We start from the raw sequence: 17,239 nt of genomic DNA on the forward strand, positions 1-17,239 counted from the left end.
AAGGAGAGTAGAAAAAAGCAAAAAAAAAAAAACCAATGTACAATTATCAAATATACATCTCGGTGCGATACAGTCGGCTTCAAAAGAATCCAGGAGGAGCCGGGACACGAGCCCGGTGTCCGCCTGCTCTCAGTGCAAGTCCGTGTGTCCTGGGGTGGTGGTGGCGGTGACGTTCACGGGATGAGCCAGACCAGGACAGCCCCGGCGAGGTGGCTGGTGGCGCAGGAGCCTTTGGGGTGACGGTGGCAGGCTGTCCTCTGGGCCACGCTGGGGCCGAGCTCCCGGGCCGCTCCCACTCGCAGTCTGAGCACCGGCCGGCTCGATGCAGCGTGCGTGTCACCCACCCCCCTGCCGGTGCCCAGCTCTGGGGGGGCCCAGAGCAGCAACTGGTACGAAGGGTGACCCCTCTCTGTCCCCACACTTGCTGCCACACTGTCCCATGGCATCCTGGGCTCTCCCAGCCCTCCATGGCCGGTGTCACCCCACGGCGCTAGCGTGGACGCCCCTGGGGCGGAGGGGACAGCCGCCAGCCCCACATCCTGGCTCGCTGTGTGCTGTCCCCCCCCAAGCTGCCTTGGCAGAGTGAGGGGGGGTCTCTGTACGGCCCAGCCCTATACGGCCGCGTCATCGGGGCCAGCCAGGCCGAGGTACTCGGGGTTCTCAGCCGTGGGCGTCGTGCCGGGGCCACCCTCGGGGCCACCAGCCTTGGGGGGGTCCTGGTTCCAGTAGTAGGGGTTGTCGAAGGCCTGGCTGAAGGTGCTGGGGACGGGTGGGCCGGGGGGTGCCAGGTACTCGGGGTTCTCCACGGCATGGCCGAAGGGCCCCGGGAAGGGGTGCTTGGCTTCCTTGATGAGCCCATTCTTCCCCTGGTGCCCCTTGGGCTTGTCCGGTGGGGACGGGGGTGCCCGGGGGTGCCGGGGTGGGGACCGCTGCTCCCCAGCCTGATTCACATACTCTGCAGGGGCGAGGGGTGCGTTAGGGGCGATGGGGTGGGCGGGCAGCCCCCTCCTGCGGGGTCCCACCCATGCCCTCCCTACCTGGCATGGTGGTGCAGGGGGCCGGGGCGGTGAAGCCCTCAGCATCCAGACCCTCGCTCTCCTCAGCCGCCAGCCCGGTGGGATCCTCGCTGTAGCGCGGCAGGGCGCCGGGCTCCTGCACCAACGCGCTCTGCACGGCCGCCTTGGCCCCGGCATCCCCCTCCAGCACCTCCGGCACTGGGCCCTCCGGCCCCTCCACCAGGCCCTGGGGGGGGAAGGGGAAGGGGGCCAAGCCCTCACCCTCCTCTGCGTCCACCGGGGTCTCCGCCGTGCTCTGGGTGCAGGGGAGGGCACGGGGTCACGCGCTGTCCCGGTGGCTGCAGCCTTGCCCTGGGCTGCCCCGGCACGGGGTCACCCCCTGACCCCCCACCTCTGCCCCCCCTCCCCAGCCCCCCTACCCGCATGGAGGAGATGCGGCTGCGGTAGGTGGCGGAGGTCTCGGCGCTGAAGAAGCCGTGGTGAGGGACCAGGTACTCCTCGGCATCCACCAGATCATCCATGTCCTCCTCCTCGAGCAGGGCGCGGTAGAAGGTGCTGTCGATGGAGCCGGGCAGCCCCACCATGTCGTTCTGGGGGCGAGCGCAGCGGTCAGTGCCCGTGCCGGGGTGCTGGCGGGGGGACAGGACCCCCGGGGACCTGCGTACCTGAATGACCACGAAGCGCTGGGGGTCCCGGGCCATGCGGGAGAACTCGGTGACCAGCTCCCGAAACTTGGGCCGGCACTCGGAGTCAATCATCCAGCCTGGAGCAGAGCCAGGCACCGTCAGGGCCGGGAGCGAAGTGCCACCACGGTGTCCTGTCCCCGTGCCACGTCCTTGTCCCCCTCCCCGTACATTTCACCATGATCATGTAGACGTCGATGGTGCAGATGGGCGGCTGCGGCAGCCTCTCGCCCTTCTCCAGCAGGTCGGGGATCTCGCGAGCGGGGATCCCGTCGTAGGGCTTCGCTCCGAAGGTCATCAGCTCCCACACGGTGACACCTGGGGGGACGGGGGTCAGCAGCGCCCCAGGGTCCCCCCCTGTGCACCCTCCCTGGTGCTGAGCCCAGGGATGGGGCCGCCCCGACGTACCGTAGCTCCAGACATCGCTCTGGTGCGTGAAGCGCCGGCGCAGGATGGACTCCAGCGCCATCCACTTGATGGGGACCTGGGACAGGGAGGACGGAGAGGTGAGCAGGGTGGGGGGGTGGGGCTGGCTGTCACCAAGGGGCACCATCCTGGTCCCCATCCCTCTGTCCCTGAGCCCCACCTTGCCACCATCAGCGTGGTACTCAGTCTCGTCAATGTCGAGCAGCCGGGCCAGCCCGAAGTCGGTGATCTTGACGTGGTTGGGGCTCTTGACCAGGACGTTGCGAGCGGCCAGATCCCGGTGCACCAGCCGCACCTCCTCCAGGTAATTCATCCCCTGGGCGGGGGGGGGACGGGGGGACACACGCATCAGGCTGGCCCTGGCCCTTGTGCCACAACCCCCCAGGTCCCCCCCAGCCCCCCCCAGGTCCTACCTTGGCGATCTGCACACACCAGTTGAGCAGATCCTGGGAGCCGATGCGGTCCTTGTTCTCCCGCACATAGTCCAGGAGGCAGCCGTAGGGCATCAGCTGCGTCACCAGCTGCACCGTGGAGGTCAGGCAGATGCCCAGCAGCCGGGACACGTAGGGGCTGCCCACCCCCGCCATCACGTAGGCCTCCTGCGGGGTTGGGGGGAGATGGTGTCAGGCTGGGCAGGGGTCGCTGCCGGCACCGCGCACCCACCGGCACCGCTGGCGCACTCACGTCCAGGATCTCCTTGTTGGCTTTGGGCGACGTGTTCTCCCGCAAGACCTTGATGGCCACCGGGATCTTCACGCTCTCCCCATCGGGGATCCAGATGCCCTGAGGTAACGGGGGGGACGTGGGTGAGGGGGTGCAAAGCAGGGAAGGTCCCAGCCCTCCAGCGGTGCCCCCCACCCCTCACCTTGTAGACAGTGCCGAAAGCACCGGAGCCCAACACTTTCACTTTCTTGAGCTCGGTCTCCTTGAGGATCCGCATCTGAGCCTGGTTGGGGAGGGCTCCGCTGGGCGTCAGCGGCTCCACCAGCTGTGGGGCACAGACAGGTGAGGGGGGGCTTGGGGGTCCATCCAGCTGCCACCCCCACCTCCCCGAGAGCGGCCAGTCCCAGCGCCCCCACCTCGGTCTCCTGCAGCAGGCGCCGCATGGTGTGTTTCCGCTCCTGCTGCCGCCGCCGCTTGACGCAGATGACGGTGATGAGCAGGAGGACCACAACCAGCAGAGCCCCCACCACGCCGGCGATGATGGATGTCACCTGGCTGCGGGACAGGAGGTGACCAGGAGGGGGAAGATGGTGACAAGGTGGGGGTCCTGGCTGCAGGAGCACCCCCCACAAGCACCCAGAGGGGTGGGGGTCAGGGTGGCACAAGGCACCCACGCTCATACCTTGGCTTCTGGTCCATGGGACAGCCGTCCTCATCCCGGATCGTGCACCTGGGGACAGAGCGTGCAGCAGCCAGCCCAGCCCCTTCGCCACCCCCTGCCCATGCCCGGCTGGACGCCCCCCTCCCCCAACTCACGAGTGGGTGCAGTTGGTGGGGCAGAGCTGGCAGACACCATCTTCATCCGGGTACTTCCAGACGGGCACGAAGGAGGCGTCCGCCTTCACGCCGCTGGGGCACCGCCGCACGCACTGCTGCGCATCCTTGTAGTGGGCGCACGCCACGCACTGGTCTGCCTCCTGCAAGGGGCGGGGGGCGGGTTGAGGGATGCAGGCACTGGGGGCCACCCCCCCACCCTGTCTGTGTGTCCCCCCCATCCTCACCGAGCCGAAGCAGGTCTCGGTGCCGTTCTGAGGCTGGCACTCGGGGTGGCACGGCAGGCAACGCGTCCCGTTGGCGTGCTCCCGGACGGCCCTGCGGGGCGAAGGGACCGTGGGGTGGGTGCAGGGATGGGGTCCAGGGCTCACCGCAGTCCTGGGGTGGGGGTCTGCCCACCATCCCCAGGGGGTCGCCACTCACCCGTCCAGGAGGTTGCAGGAGGCGACGCACTCCTGGCCACGCAGGAACCGCTCGCAGGCGACACACTGGGTCGGGCCGGGGCCCCAGCAGTGCCCGTGGGCGCAGAGGTGGAAGCAGACCAGCCCCTCGCTCTCTGTGGGGGGTACTGTCAGCAACGGGGGGGGGCACAGGTTCCCCCCAGCCCCGTCCCCCATGGGTGCTGCTTACTGCACTGCTCGGGGGGCACTGTGAGCAACGGGGTGGGGGGCCACCACTTCCCCCCAGCCCCATCCCCCATGGGTGCTGCTCACCACATGGCTTGGGGGACACTGAGCAATAGGGTGGGGGTCCACGGGTTCCCCAAGCCCTGTCCCCTATGGGTGCTGCTTACTGCGCTGCTCAGGGGGCACTGTGAGCAACAGGGGGGGCATCCATGGGTTCCCCCCAGCCCTGACCCCCACGGGTGCTTCTTACCGCACTGTTCAGGGGCCACTGTGAGCAACAAGGGGGGGTCAGTGGGTTCCCCCATCCCCTACGGGTGCTGCTTACTGCATGGCTCAGGGGGCACTGTGAGCAACAGGGGGGGCATCCATGGGTTCCCCCAGCCCCAGCCCACACGGGCGCTGCTTACCGCACTGCTCGGGGGGCTTGTTGTGGGTCTGGAAGAGGCGCTGGCGGGGGTTGCGGAAGATGCTGTCCCAGGGCACCTTCTGGAGGAAGCAGAGCTGGGGGTTGTGGTGGACGAGCACCATCCCGCTGCTGATCTCCTGCAGGGCACGGAGCCCCAGCGCCCGCACCGCCAGGTCCCGCAGCGTCAGTGAGTAGGCGCCGCTGCCGAGACACCGCTGGGTGAGCGCTGGACATCCCCCCCCATGCGTGTGTCCCCCCGCCCAACGTCCCCATCCCCACTCACTTGTGCAGCACGCGGCCCCGGATGACCCGCAAGTTTTGGAAGACGCCCAGGTCCTGCAAGCTGGGTGGCCAAGCAGCGATATAGAGGAAGCCTGTGGGGAGACGAGCGTCACCACCCTGTGTGTCCCCCCCGCACCCGAAGCCCCCAAGCCCCAGCTCCCCCCCGGCTCTCACCCGTCAGCTCTTCCAGGCTCTCAAAGATCCGCAGCAGTTTGGGGTCCAGGGGCGGCGTGTTGGTGCTGGGGTCTCTGCCAGGGATGGGAGGGAGGTTGGGATGGGTCCTGGCAGGGGTCCTGGCAGCTGCCTGCAGGCTTGGGGAGGGGGAGAGGCACTTACCCGGCGAAGGTCTCGGGCAGGAAGGCCAGGCTGCCGAAGATCTTGGTGCAGCCGGCGAAGTGCTGGATGTTGGAGGCGTTCACAGCACGGACGCCCTTGAGAAAATCCACTCCCAGCCCGTAGCACACTGCGGGGGGGGGGGGGGGGCACAGCAGGGCTGGGGTGCTCTGCCAGGACCCCCACTCCCCCCAGAATGCTCACTGCAGCCCACGAAGGGACCCCACGAGGGCATAGCCCCCACGCACCCCTGGGGTCCCCAGAGCCCCCTCCCCAGGCACAGGGGGGGCTGCTCACCCTCCGGGCAGGGCTTGCTGCACTTCTCACACTTCTGGACGTTGTTGATGGTGACCTCCTGGCTGTTCTGGGGGCACACAAGGGTGCAGGACCCCACCTCCGTGGCGAGGTAGTTATCTAAGGGGAGAAGAGGGGGGGGTCAGGGCCACTGTAGCTCGGCACCAGACCCCCCCCTTGGTGGCGTGGCGCTCACAGGGACACTGGCTGACGCAGCTGGCACCAAAGGTGTAGCGCCCGTCGCGGTTGGGCACTGACTCGAAGGTGTCTGAGTTGTAGATGACGAGGGGGGGACAGTGCAGCTCACAGATCCCACTCCGGTTGAAGTTCAGGCATGCCTGGGGAGGCGGGGGGGGGAAATGGCTGGTGTGAGACCCCAGCATCTCCCCCCAGCCTGGGGATGCTCCCTGTGCCCTGTCCCGGTCCCCCGTGTCCCCCAAGCAGTTGGAGTGGCAGCGCACTGCTGGTGTGAGACCCCAGCATCCCCCCCCCAGCCTGGGGATGCCTCCCCATGCCCCATCCCCGTGCACACCAGGCAGTCGAAGGAACAGTGCACTGCTGGTGTGAGACCCCAGCATCCCCCCCCCCAGCCTGGGGATGCCCCCCATGCCCCATCCCGGTCCCCCGTGCCCCAGCCCTGTGCGCACCAGGCAGTCGGAGTGCTTGGGGCCAGTGCAGCCGGCAGCGCACTGCTCGTGGCAGCAGTCCGTCGGCTTCGTGCCCTTGCAGCGTGGGCAGCCGTGGCAGATGCTGTTGGTCACTGGTAGGGAAAGTGAGGGACGTGGTGGGGACAGGACCCCCCCCCTCTGGGGATGCGAGGGTCCCCAGGATGAGGAGCTGGGGGGTAGCTGGGTTCCCAGGGCAGGGATCTTGGGGAGGTCCCTGTGGTGGGGATTTGGGTGCCAATGGGGGGACAGTGATCTGTGGGGATCCCCAGGGCAGCGATTTTAGGGGTCAATGGGACAGGGGTTTCGGGGGGGCAAGCGAAAGATCCAGGGGGTCTCTGAGGTCAGGATTTAGGTGTTATATAGGGGTCAGTGAGGCAGGGACAGGTGGAGGGAGGGGGCTCCCCAGGGATTTTGGAGGGGCCCACAGGTCAGGGGCTTGGGGAGGTCCCTGGGAGGGGGGCAGAGGTGGGCAGGGGTCTGTACTTACGTGTCTGGCAGTCCTGTGGCCCCTCGCCCCAGCAGTGCCCCTCAGCACACAACGCCTGGCAGTCAGGACCTGCGCCAGGGGAAGACGTGAGCAGGGGATGTCGTGGGGGCTGGCGACCCCCGGCCCCCCTCCCTGGGTACCACAACCCTCCCCCCCGCCCCCCCCCCGCCCCCAGCCAGGGTGCCGGTGCTCACAGCTGCGGCTGCGGGTGGTTTCCACCCAGGTCTCGCCACGGAGCTCGTTGTGTCGGTGGAAAATGTCAGACCACAGGATGGTCTCCTGGAAGCAGAGCTGGGGGTTCCTCTCAATGCGCACCCCTCCCTTCAGGATCTCTGCGTGGGGACAGGCGGGGGGGGTCAGTGTGGGGAGGGGGGGGTCCTGCAGACCCATGAGGACTCCCAGACTGGGACAAGGACCTGCAGCCCTATGGGGACACCCAGCCTTAGATGGGGACCTGCCACTCCACGGGGATGCCCAGCCCTAGATGGGGACACCCAGCCCCATGGGGACACCCAACCCTAGATGGGGACCTGCCACCTCATGGGGACACACCACCTAGATGTGGACCTGGAGCCCCATCAAGACATCCTGTCCTGGACAGGGACCAGCCACCCCACCCCACAGGGATGCCCAGCCCTAGATGGGGACACCCAGCCCTAGACGGGGACCTGGTGCCCCACAGGGACATCCCATCCCAGACAGGGACCTGGAGCCCCATGGGGACACCCAGTCCTAGATGGGGACCTGCCACCCCACAGGGACACTCAGGACCTGCCACCGCATGGGGACACCTAGCCCTAGATGGAGACCTGCCACCCCACGGGGACATCCAGCCCCATGGGGACACCCAGCCCTAGACGGGGACCTGCCAACCCATGGGGACACCCAGCCCTAGATGGAGAACTGCCACCCCACGGGGACACCCAGCCCTAGATGGAGACCTGCCACCCCAGAGGGACACCCAGCCCCACGGGGACACCCAGCCCTAGACGGGGACCTGCCACCCCACGGGGACACCCAGGACCTGCCACCCCAGAGGGACACCCAGCCTCAGATGGGGACTTGGAGCCCCACAAGGGCCCCCAGCCCCAGGCAGGGCCAGCAGCCTTGTGCACCCTCCCAGCCCCAGGAGCAGCACCCACAGCCCCAAGCCCCCCCGTGCCAGCAGCGACCACCCCGGTGAGGGGTCCCCGACCTGTGAGGTGCCGCATGCCGAGCTGGCGCAGCCCCGGCGTGCCGGCAGGGCCGGCGTTGCCCATCACAGCCAGGGCATAACGCTCCTGGAAGAGCTGCGTCCCTCGGATGATGCGCAGGCTCTGCAGCTCCAGCCCGCTCACTTGGTTCTCCGCGATCAGCACGTAGCCCTGCACCTCCTTGATGTCCTGAGGTGGGGGGACAGGGGTGAGGGGCCAGCCGGACCCCCACCATGCCCCCCCCCCGGGGTGTTCCCCGCCCTAGGCACCTTGAGGAAGGCGGTGTCGGCATCAGGGGGCAGGTAGGTGAGCTCCAGGTTGCCCTGCACCACCTGGCAGCCCTGGTAGAGGTGCCGCAGGGTCTCGTAGTGGCTCTCGGGGCTGGAGGGACGCAGCAGCTTCATGTCGGTGCCGGTGCAGACTGCGGGGACGGAGCGGGAGCTCAGCGGGTGCCATCGCCCAGCCCGTCCTCGTCCCCACGGGACACCGAGCTGGCGACAGCACCGGCCTCCGCAGGAAGCACCGCGGATCCCACGGGAGCAGTTTATCTCCGGGGCTGCCCCCAACAGCTTCCGATGGGCTTCCTGCACCGCTCGCCCGGCTGCTGCCCCGGCACACGGCAGAGCTGCTCCCGCCTTGGCACCCAGCCCCGCGCGAGGGACAGCCGGGGGACGACGTCGCCCCGTGCCCACAGTGGGCGTCGGGTGCTGCTGGGGGCCAGGCTGGGACCCACGGAGCCGGCTGTGCCGTGCCGGGGGGCTGTGCCGTGCCGGGGGCCGGAGTGGGGGCTGCGGGCAGGAATGCTCTGCCCACGCCGGCGGGGGGGCCACGCTCAGACAAGACCCAATTGTTGAGCAGCGACGGCTGCCGGAGCCCGGCCGGCCCCATCCCATGGGGGGCCATGGACCATCCCCGGGGCATCGGGGTGGGTGCAGGGTGGGGGGCGCGGCAGCCTGCGCCCTGAGCCCTGGGCCGGGCGGGTGAGTCACGGTGGCGGGTGGCACGGGGCCCCCGGCCGCCCGCTCCCGGCAGGAACCGCCTTTTCAGGTCGGGCGTGTTTGGGGAGCAGCGGTGACGCAGGGCTGGCGGGCACGGCCCAGCCCCGGCGCGCCCGCGGCCCCCGGCGCCCCGCCGGGATGAACCCCCTCCCCCCAGCCCCCAGCCCAGCACTGAGCCTCCCACCGCCCTGGCACAGCAGCGACCCCGGTGCCACCAGCCCTGAGCCACCACCGTCCCCTCCCCAGGCACAGGGGTATGGAGGCGCACGGGGGGTCGGGCAGCCGTCCCGGGGGGCAGGGGGCTGGTGTCCCGGTCCCCGGCCGTGCCGCCGCTGAGTGACAGCCCCTGGTGTGGCAGCTGCCTGCGCGGCCTCATGGCCAGGGGACCAGGCTGGCAGCCGCCTCCGCTGCTGGCTGCGGGGCCACCGAGCAAGGGGGAGCCCCCAGGGAGGGGAAAGCCCCCCAAATCTGGGGTCCGGCCCCCACCCACCCGCCGTGGCCTTGGCTGCGCGGTGGCAGGTCCCCCCCAGGAGGGAACCGTGCCGTCGCGGCAGGTGGCCAAAGCTCAAGGTCTGCCCTCTGCCTGCCTCGCGGCGCGGGCAGGGGGTGCCGGGGGCTTTCCCAGGGCGAAGGGCAGGCGGGACGGGCGAGCCTGGTGGCATCCCAGCTCCATCCCGTGGGCTTCGGCCCTGTCTGCTCCTCCAGATCCCCAGCCGGGCGCTGGGAAGGGCAGTCGATGATCCATCACCCTGCCCGGCTGGCTCCGGTGGCAGTGCCGCCGCGGATTGCCCCGTCTGCCCACGGGCAGCCACCGAGGAATCCGGCAAAGCCCACCGGCCTTGTGCCCACATCCCGAGCGGGGGCTGCCGGGCATCCCCTCCCAGCCAGCACATGGCTCCGGCCGCAGGGATGGGGACGAGGGACACACCGGTGTGTCCCCAGCCCGCAGCCGGGGGCTCCCCGGCACAGAGCCACGCCAGCCATGGGGTGCCAGGAGCAGGGGGCACCCAGCAGGTCCCCACGACCCTGCACTGACTCAGCCCCACCGGGAATTCGCTTCCCAAATCCCCCCAAGTGCCGGAGCTGCCCCCCAAGTGCCGGGGCTGCACGGAGGCAGGCGCGGAGCACGCAGCGGGGTCAGACCTTGCCGGTGACTTTTGGGGCTCCTGATAGCCAGCTTGGGGCCACCAGCCCTGTCCCTGTCCCCTGCCAGCCCTGTCCCCGTGCCTGGGGACAGGCAGGGCTCGTGGCCAGGCTGCTCCCGCTCCCTCCCGGCCGCTCTCCCGGGCTGGGCAGGGTGCGGCACGTCGAGAATGTGGATGGGAGCGACGGGGACGCACCCACCCACCCACCCACCCGCTCCGTGGGGCGCCGCGCCTGCCCCAGCACCCCGAAACCTCCCCGTGCCTCCACGGAGGTTCCCCCCACCCCAGGAATTGGGGTGCCCCCCGCCCCGGGTGGTACCGGAGCCCTGGCAGCAGATGCAGCCGGGGGGGGTCCCCCAAACTGTCTCCCGGGGCTCGTCCAGCTCAGGGGGACCGAAGCCCCAGTCCGCCCCAGCGCCTCCCAGTCCAGTCCTGTCCAGCCTCTGCGGGCCATCGCGGCGGGGAGAGCCGGGGGGGGGGGGGGGAGGGGGGGGGGCGAGGGGGCACCGGGGAGGGCCTTGGGGGGGGTCCCATCACTTCCACCCGAGCAGCCCCGGGCACGCCGCAGCCCGGTGCCCACCCCCCGGTCCCGTGGAAAACTTTGCGCAAAGTCCCGCCGCGGGGACGCTCCCGCGGCCCGGTGTCCCCCCGCGGCCCGGTGCCCCCCCCCCCTCCCCCCGGTCGAGTCGGACCCACCTTCGGAGGCGGCGGGGCGGAGGGCGGCGAGCAGCAGCCCGGCGCAGAGGCAGCCCCCGGCCGGGATCATGGTGCTCAGCGCGGGCCGCGGCCCATGGCCCCGCCGGCCGCTCCGGGAAAGTTTGCGGGGAGGACGGAGCCGCCGCCTCCCGCCGCTCCCGGGCTCCGCCTCCGCGCTCCCGGCCCCGGCCCCGGGCGAGGGCGCGCCGGCTCCCTGCGCGCTCCCGCCGCGCCCCCCCCCGCGCGCTCCCGCCGCCCCGCTCCCCCCCCCCCCCGCGCGCGCTCCCGCCATCCCGGTCTCCCGCTCCCCCTGCGCGCTCCCGCTCCCCCTGCGCGCTCCCGCCACCCCGCGCGCTCCCGCCACCCCGCGCGCTCCCGGCGCCCCCGCGCGCTTCCCCCCCCCTTCACCCCAGGGTCCTGCTCCGGCCCCCGGGGCTGCGCCGGCTGCAGGGGGGTGCGGAGGCTTCGCCGTGGGGTGGTCCCCGGGGGGGGGACACAAAGCTCGGCCCTGGCCCCCCACTGTCACCGTGCGGGGCACCGGGGTGGTGACACCGCTGCCGGGTTTGGGGATGGGGGGGGACGGGGGGGGACGGGCAGGGCTGGCACCCAGGGGTGGTTCTGGGGTACGGGGACAATCCTGGGGTACAGGGACAGTCCCATGGTGCAAGGACAGTCCTGGGGCACAGGGACAACACTCCTGGGGTACAGGGACAATCCTGAGGCAGAGGGATGGAGGGACAATCCTGGGGGACAGGGACAGTCGCGGGGCACAGGGACAATCCCGTGGGACGAGGGCAGAGGGTCAGTTCTGGGGTACAGGGACGGTCCTGGGGCAGAGGGACGGAGGGACAATCTGGGGGTACAGGGACAGTCTCACAGTACAGGGACAATCCTGGGGTACAGGGACAGCCCTGGGGTACAGGGATAGTGGGACAGATCGGAAGTATGGGGACAATCCTGGGGTACAGGGACAGTCCCGGGGCTGAGGGATGAAGGGACAATCCGGGAGTACAGGGACAGTCCCAGGGTATGAGGACAGAGGGACAGTGCTGGGGTACAGGGACGGAGGGAGAGTCCTGGGGGACAGGGACAGTCGCGGGGCGCAGGGACAATCCCGTGGGACAAGGGCAGAGGGTCAGTTCTGGGGTACAGGGACAGTCCTGGGGCAGAGGGACGGAGGGACAATCTGGGGGGTACAGGGACAGTCCTGGGGTACAGGGACAGAGGGACAATCCCGGGGTACAGGGACAGTCCCAGGGTACAGGGACAGTCACCTGGTACAAGGACAGAGGGACAGCCCGGGGGTACAGGGACATGTCCCTAGTGGGGTGCCCCAGAGCTGGCATCTGTCCCCCCCAGCCACAAGCCACCGGCGCCACCCCCCGCCACTGCCCTGGGAAGCACTGTGCCTTGGGGTCCCCCGCGAGTGTCACAGCCCACGGGGACCCCACAGTCCCCCCCCGAGCCAGGCCAGGGGGGCCAGGGCAGGCTCTCCCCACCGTGTCCCCAAGGGCCACCCCACAGCGCCCCCCCCCCACCCGGCCACCCACAGCCCCCCAGGAGCTGGCACTCGGCTGGGCCGCAGCAGGGACCCCCATTGTTTGGGGGGGGGGGGGGGGGCGGTGTGTGTGTACCCCAGGGTCCCTGCCCACCGTGGGGTGACACCTGGGCGGGGAGAGGAGCGGGGAGCCAGCCTGTCACCCCCACCCCAGGGGAGGCACAGCATGTGCCCCGCCCCTGCCCCGGAGGCCACCAGGCCCCAGTGAGGGGAATATATCCCATGAGCCTCCGCGCAGGGCGCCCCCCGGGGGGGGGATATATCCCATGAGCCTCCCGCCCCAGGGCACTGTATCCCATCATCCCGCGCCGGGTGGAGGAGCTATATCCCATGGTGCCCCGCGCCGCCCCCGTTTCCGGGGAGGGCCGGAAGCGGCCGGGCCGGGCGGCGATGGCGGCCGGCGGCGCGGCGAGGGCCGCGCTGCTGCTGCTGCTGGGGGCGGCGGCGGCGCCGGGCCCGGCCCGGGGCTCGCAGGGGGACCGGGAGCCGCTGTACCGCGAGTGCCTGGGCCGCTGCGAGCGGCAGAACTGCTCGGGGGCGGCGCTGCGGCACTTCCGCGCCCGCCAGCCGCTCTACATGGGCCTGACAGGTACCGCCCCCTCCGCGCCCATTGGCGGCCGCGCCGCGCCCCCGTGGTGGTCACGCCCCTCCCGGCACCACGCCCCCCTCGGGCCACGCCTCCGCACCGGGGGGCCGGGCCGGGCTGGGTGGCACTGGGCTGGACTGGGGCCGGGCTGGGGACTGTCCTGAGGCTGCTGGCCTGGACTGAGGCCGGGCTGGGAGGCACTGGGCCGGGCTGGGACTGGACTAGGGCAGGACTGAGGAGCGCTGGGCTGTCCCGAGGCCAGGCTGGAGGCGGTGGGCTGGACTGGGGCAGGACTGGGAGGCGCTGGGCTAGACTGGGGCCGGACTGGGCTGTCCTGCATCCAGAGTGGGGCTGGGCTAGGAGGCACTGGGCCAGACTGGGAAGCACTAGGCTGTCCTGAGGCCTGGTTGGAGGGTGCTGGGCTGGACTGAGACTGGGCTGGAAGTTGCTGGGGGGTCCTGGTTTGTACAGCGAGGCACTGGGCCATGCTGGTTCTGTACTGGGGGTCACTGGGCCATGCTGGGGGAGCATTAGGCTATACTGGGCTGTGTTGAGGGGCACTCGGATTATATTGGTGGTCACTGGGCCATGCTGGTGGCTACTGGGCCATTCTGGGGTCATGCCGAGAGGTGCTGGGCTATGTTGGGGGGACACTGAGCCACACTGGGGGGGGCTGGACTTTGCTGGAGGAGATGCTGGCCATTTTGGGTGTCATTGGACTGTCTGGGGGCCACTGGGCTGCACTGGGTGTTGCTGGGCCACAGTGCTGGGAGCCACCTGGGGAAAGCCTGGGTGCCCTGCCTGCACCCAGCACAGCGGGGACCCACCCCCCCCCCCCCAAGCTCCCCCTCACCTGAGCTGGGTCCTGGGCACTCCCAGCACCCATCGTGGTCTGACCGTGCTGCCTAATGGTTCATACTGGGAGGGACTGGAGGGGACTGGGGGGGCGTGCCAGCTGCTCCCTCCCATCGCTGGTCTCCCCGGCCACAGGCTGGACCTGCCGTGACGACTGCAAGTACGAGTGCATGTGGCTGACGGTGCGGCTCTATGTCCAGGGCGGCCACAGGGTACCCCAGTTCCATGGCAAGGTGAGCGGTGAGGGGGCTGGGGGGGCTACTGGGGGGTGTGTGTGGCCACTGGCCACGGTCCCCCTGTGCCCACTGACATCACCATTCTCTGTTCCAGTGGCCCTTCTCGCGGTTCCTCTTCTTCCAGGAGCCGGCTTCCGCCTTCGCCTCCTTCCTTAACGGCCTGGCCAGCTTCGTCATGCTGCTGCGCTACAAAGCTGCCGTCCCCCCGGCCTCCCCCATGTACCCCACCTGCGTCGCCTTCGCCTGGGTGAGCCGTCACCCCCCCCTTCCCTTCCCGGGGGGGGTGGGCTGTGCTGCACCCCACATCCTCGCTGCTCCACCTGGGGGGCTTCTGGCAGCCCCCACAGCCTCCCCTTCATTGCAGGGCCCCCCACCCGGGGGGCTGGGGAGGCTGTGGGGGGCACAGCCGGTGCGGCACGGAGCCAGCAGCGTTTGCCGGTGGCCTCTGCCAAAGCGCTGAGTCTCGAGGGCTTTTCCGTAACCAGCTGATCAGCAAACCCCGCACAGCTCCGGCTGCTGCCGCACCCCGGCCACTGGCACCGCCGCAGCCAATTTTCAGGGCGCTCGTCTGCCCTAATAAGTATGATGAGGGGGACGTGACCCAGGCGGGGAGCTGGCACTTAGGCTGGCAGCGGGGGCCACGCGCCTTCTCCCCTCCCCCCCCCCCCTCACTTTGGGGTCCCACCTCTCCCTCAGGTTTCCTTAAACGCCTGGTTCTGGTCCACCGTTTTCCACACGAGGGACACGGCTGTGACGGAGGTGAGTGGCACCCCCAGAGCTGGAGTGACTGTGGGCTTGGCCCCGAACCTGTGCTGGGCTGGTGGCATTCAGCTATTTTGGGGGGCGGTGGGGGTGCTGAGTGCCAGAGCACCCCACCCCCCCTCCCTGAGCCACCAGCACAGCTCACCTGGCCCCGATCCCGCAGAAACTGGACTATTTCTGCGCTTCGGCCGTCATCCTGCACTCCGTGTACCTGTGCTGCGTCAGGTGAGACGGTGGGGCAGGGCGCTGGGGACAGCGGTGGTGGCCGGTCCCCAGGGCTGTAAGTGACCCCTTCCTCCTCCTCCTCCTCCTCCTCCTCCCCCTTCCCTCCCAGGACGCTGGGGCTGCAGCGACCAGCCTTAATCAGCATCTTCAGGGCCTTCCTCCTCCTCTTCCTTGCCTGCCACATCTCCTACCTGACCCTTGTCCGCTTCGACTACGGCTACAACATGGCTGCGAACGCGGCGATCGGTGAGACCGGGGATTGGGGGAGCCTGGACGGGGGGTGCTGCACCCACAGGTGGGTGCTCCCCTCACCCTGTGCCCCCCCCTCCCTGCCCTCCCCAGGGCTCCTCAACCTGGCGTGGTGGCTGCGGTGGTGCCTGCGGAACCGCCCGCGCCTGCCCCACGTCTGGAAGTGCGCGGCCGTGGTGCTGCTGCTGCAGGCGCTGGCGCTGCTGGAGCTGCTCGACTTCCCCCCCCTCTTTTGGGTGCTGGACGCCCACGCGCTCTGGCACATCGGCACCATCCCCCTCAACGTCCTCTTCTACAGGTCAGTGACCCCCTCCCCCTTCTGAAAATATGGGTGCTGGGCACCCCAGGCCTTCCAACGCTGTGCTGGGTGCCCCTCTCTTGAGGTTCTGGGGACCCCTTGGTGTCCTAGGAGTCCTCACCCATGAAACTGAGGTGATAGGGACACCCCCCCTCTTGCCCACAGGGGCCTGGGTGCCCCCCCCCCCCTTTAAAATTAGGGTGCCCCCATCTTAAAATAGGGGTGGTAAGGGGCCCGCTTTGGTCCGCGGGATGCTCGGTGCCCCTCCGTTTCCCGTGGGGTGCTGGGGGCCTGTCTCTCACTCATGGGATGCACTGTGCCCCCCCTTCTTGAAATCAGGGTGCTGGGGGCCCCCTTCTTGCTCGTGGGACATCCCCCCCCCCGCTGCTGTTCCCTGGCTGTGTTCAGTGGGGGGTTTCAGGGCTCCCCCAGTTTTCCCGCTGCCCCTTCCCCCCTCCCCAGCACTGACCGCCGAGGGGGGGACTCCCTGGAGGCTGTGGGGCTTTGGAACTGAGAGGCCCCCCCCTGCAGCCCCCACCTCTCTGCCCCGCCCCCCCCCCCCACAGTTTCCTGATGGATGACAGCCTCTACCTCCTGAAGGCCAACTCCGACCTCTTCAAAGTGGACTAGAACTGCTGGGGGGGGGAGGGCGCAGCCCCTCGTGCCCCCCAGGGGTCCTGCCCTGCCCTGTGCCAAGTGAACCCCCGCCCCCCCCCCCCCCCGCCCCCCCCAAGCTCCTTTCCCCGGTTGCCTTCTGAGGTTTTCTTTTCTTTCCATGCCACCCTGCACCCCCCATCTCCCCTCCTCGGGGTGCAGGGGGGCTGGGCCCCCCCCCTCAGCTGCTGGTTGCACAGGGGCCAAGGGAAGCTGAGCCCCGCCCCCCCCCCCCGGTCGTGTCCCCCCCCCAGCTGCTGCTGCTGAGCCAGGGGTCCTCCCTGCCATGGAGCCCGGCAGCCGTGAGGTGGCAATAGCTGCTGGGGCTGCGGTGCTGGGGGGGGGCTGTGTGTGGGGAGGGGGAGGGGGGCGGGGGATGGGGGGGGGTGCGGGTGAGGGGGGGGGGCCTTGCTCGGACCTGCTGGCTGCTGGCTGGCTTTGGCAGGGGGGCTGTGTGTGATGTGTGGGGCTGGAGCGGTGCCTTGGGGCTGGAGGTGCCCCCCCCCCCCTCCTCTGGCAGAGGGGCTGTGCCCCCCAGGGATGTGCCCCCCCCCTTGCCCAAGCGTGTTGTGGGGTACGAATAAAATGGAGTTCAACCTGCGCCGTGCCTGGCTCTCACCGCCCTGTGCCCCTCCCCCTCCCCCCACTGCCAGTGTGGCCTCCCCACTGCCACTGTGCCCCCCCCAACACCGCTCTGCGCCCCCCCCACTGCCACTGTGTGCCCCCCCCACTGCCACTGTGCCCCCCCAACACCGCTCTGCGCCCTCCACACTGCCAGTGTGCCCCCCAACACCGCTCTGCGCCCCCCACTGCCACTGTGCCCCCCCCAACACCGCTCTGCGCCCCCCCACTGCCACTGTGCCCCCCCAACACCGCTCTGCGCCCCCCCACTGCCACTGTACCCCCCCAACACCGCTCTGCGCCCCCCCCACTGCCACTGTGCCCCCCCAACACCGCTCTGTGCCCCCCACACTGCCACTGTGCCCCCCAACACTGCTCTGCACCCCCCCAACACTGCTCTGCACCCCCCCACTGCCACTCTGTGCCCCCCCCCCCACTCTGTGCC

At 70.1% G+C, this 17,239-nt stretch overlaps 2 protein-coding genes across 5 annotated transcripts; one reads left to right on the plus strand and one right to left on the minus strand.

Moving 5' to 3' along the window:
- Nucleotides 1-19: 19 nt before the first annotated feature.
- Nucleotides 20-10,935, minus strand: ERBB2 (erb-b2 receptor tyrosine kinase 2). Of its 2 annotated transcripts, XM_037411027.1 has the most exons (27): nucleotides 10,751-10,935; nucleotides 8,181-8,332; nucleotides 7,914-8,100; nucleotides 6,913-7,050; nucleotides 6,719-6,787; nucleotides 6,211-6,323; nucleotides 5,760-5,901; nucleotides 5,567-5,683; nucleotides 5,273-5,399; nucleotides 5,111-5,184; nucleotides 4,938-5,028; nucleotides 4,656-4,855; nucleotides 4,046-4,178; nucleotides 3,850-3,940; nucleotides 3,605-3,765; nucleotides 3,471-3,518; nucleotides 3,205-3,343; nucleotides 2,991-3,113; nucleotides 2,810-2,908; nucleotides 2,539-2,724; nucleotides 2,286-2,441; nucleotides 2,108-2,183; nucleotides 1,871-2,017; nucleotides 1,682-1,779; nucleotides 1,436-1,606; nucleotides 1,038-1,311; nucleotides 20-955 (listed from the first exon to the last, which is right to left on the minus strand). In XM_037411027.1, exons 1-27 carry the CDS (start codon nucleotides 10,818-10,820, stop codon nucleotides 612-614), a joined length of 3,726 nt encoding a protein of 1,241 aa, XP_037266924.1. In that variant the 5' UTR covers nucleotides 10,821-10,935; the 3' UTR covers nucleotides 20-611. The 2 variants fall into 2 exon arrangements, with proteins under 2 accessions (XP_037266924.1, XP_037266922.1); XM_037411025.1 differs by having other exon boundaries at nucleotides 3,605-3,940.
- A 1,753-nt stretch (nucleotides 10,936-12,688) lies between these two features.
- PGAP3 (post-GPI attachment to proteins phospholipase 3) lies at nucleotides 12,689-16,773 on the plus strand. Of its 3 annotated transcripts, none has more exons than XM_037411469.1 (8): nucleotides 12,689-12,897; nucleotides 13,885-13,982; nucleotides 14,080-14,232; nucleotides 14,682-14,744; nucleotides 14,911-14,972; nucleotides 15,082-15,218; nucleotides 15,315-15,519; nucleotides 16,051-16,773. In XM_037411469.1, exons 1-8 carry the CDS (start codon nucleotides 12,699-12,701, stop codon nucleotides 16,091-16,093), a joined length of 960 nt encoding a protein of 319 aa, XP_037267366.1. In that variant the 5' UTR covers nucleotides 12,689-12,698; the 3' UTR covers nucleotides 16,094-16,773. The 3 variants fall into 3 exon arrangements, with proteins under 3 accessions (XP_037267366.1, XP_037267365.1, XP_037267367.1); XM_037411468.1 differs by having other exon boundaries at nucleotides 16,086-16,773; XM_037411470.1 differs by having other exon boundaries at nucleotides 14,110-14,232; nucleotides 16,086-16,773.
- The last annotated feature ends 466 nt before the right edge of the window (nucleotides 16,774-17,239 follow it).

The sequence above is a fragment of the Falco rusticolus genome, chromosome 18, assembly GCF_015220075.1.
Source record: "Falco rusticolus isolate bFalRus1 chromosome 18, bFalRus1.pri, whole genome shotgun sequence".
NCBI lineage: Eukaryota > Metazoa > Chordata > Aves > Falconiformes > Falconidae > Falco > Falco rusticolus.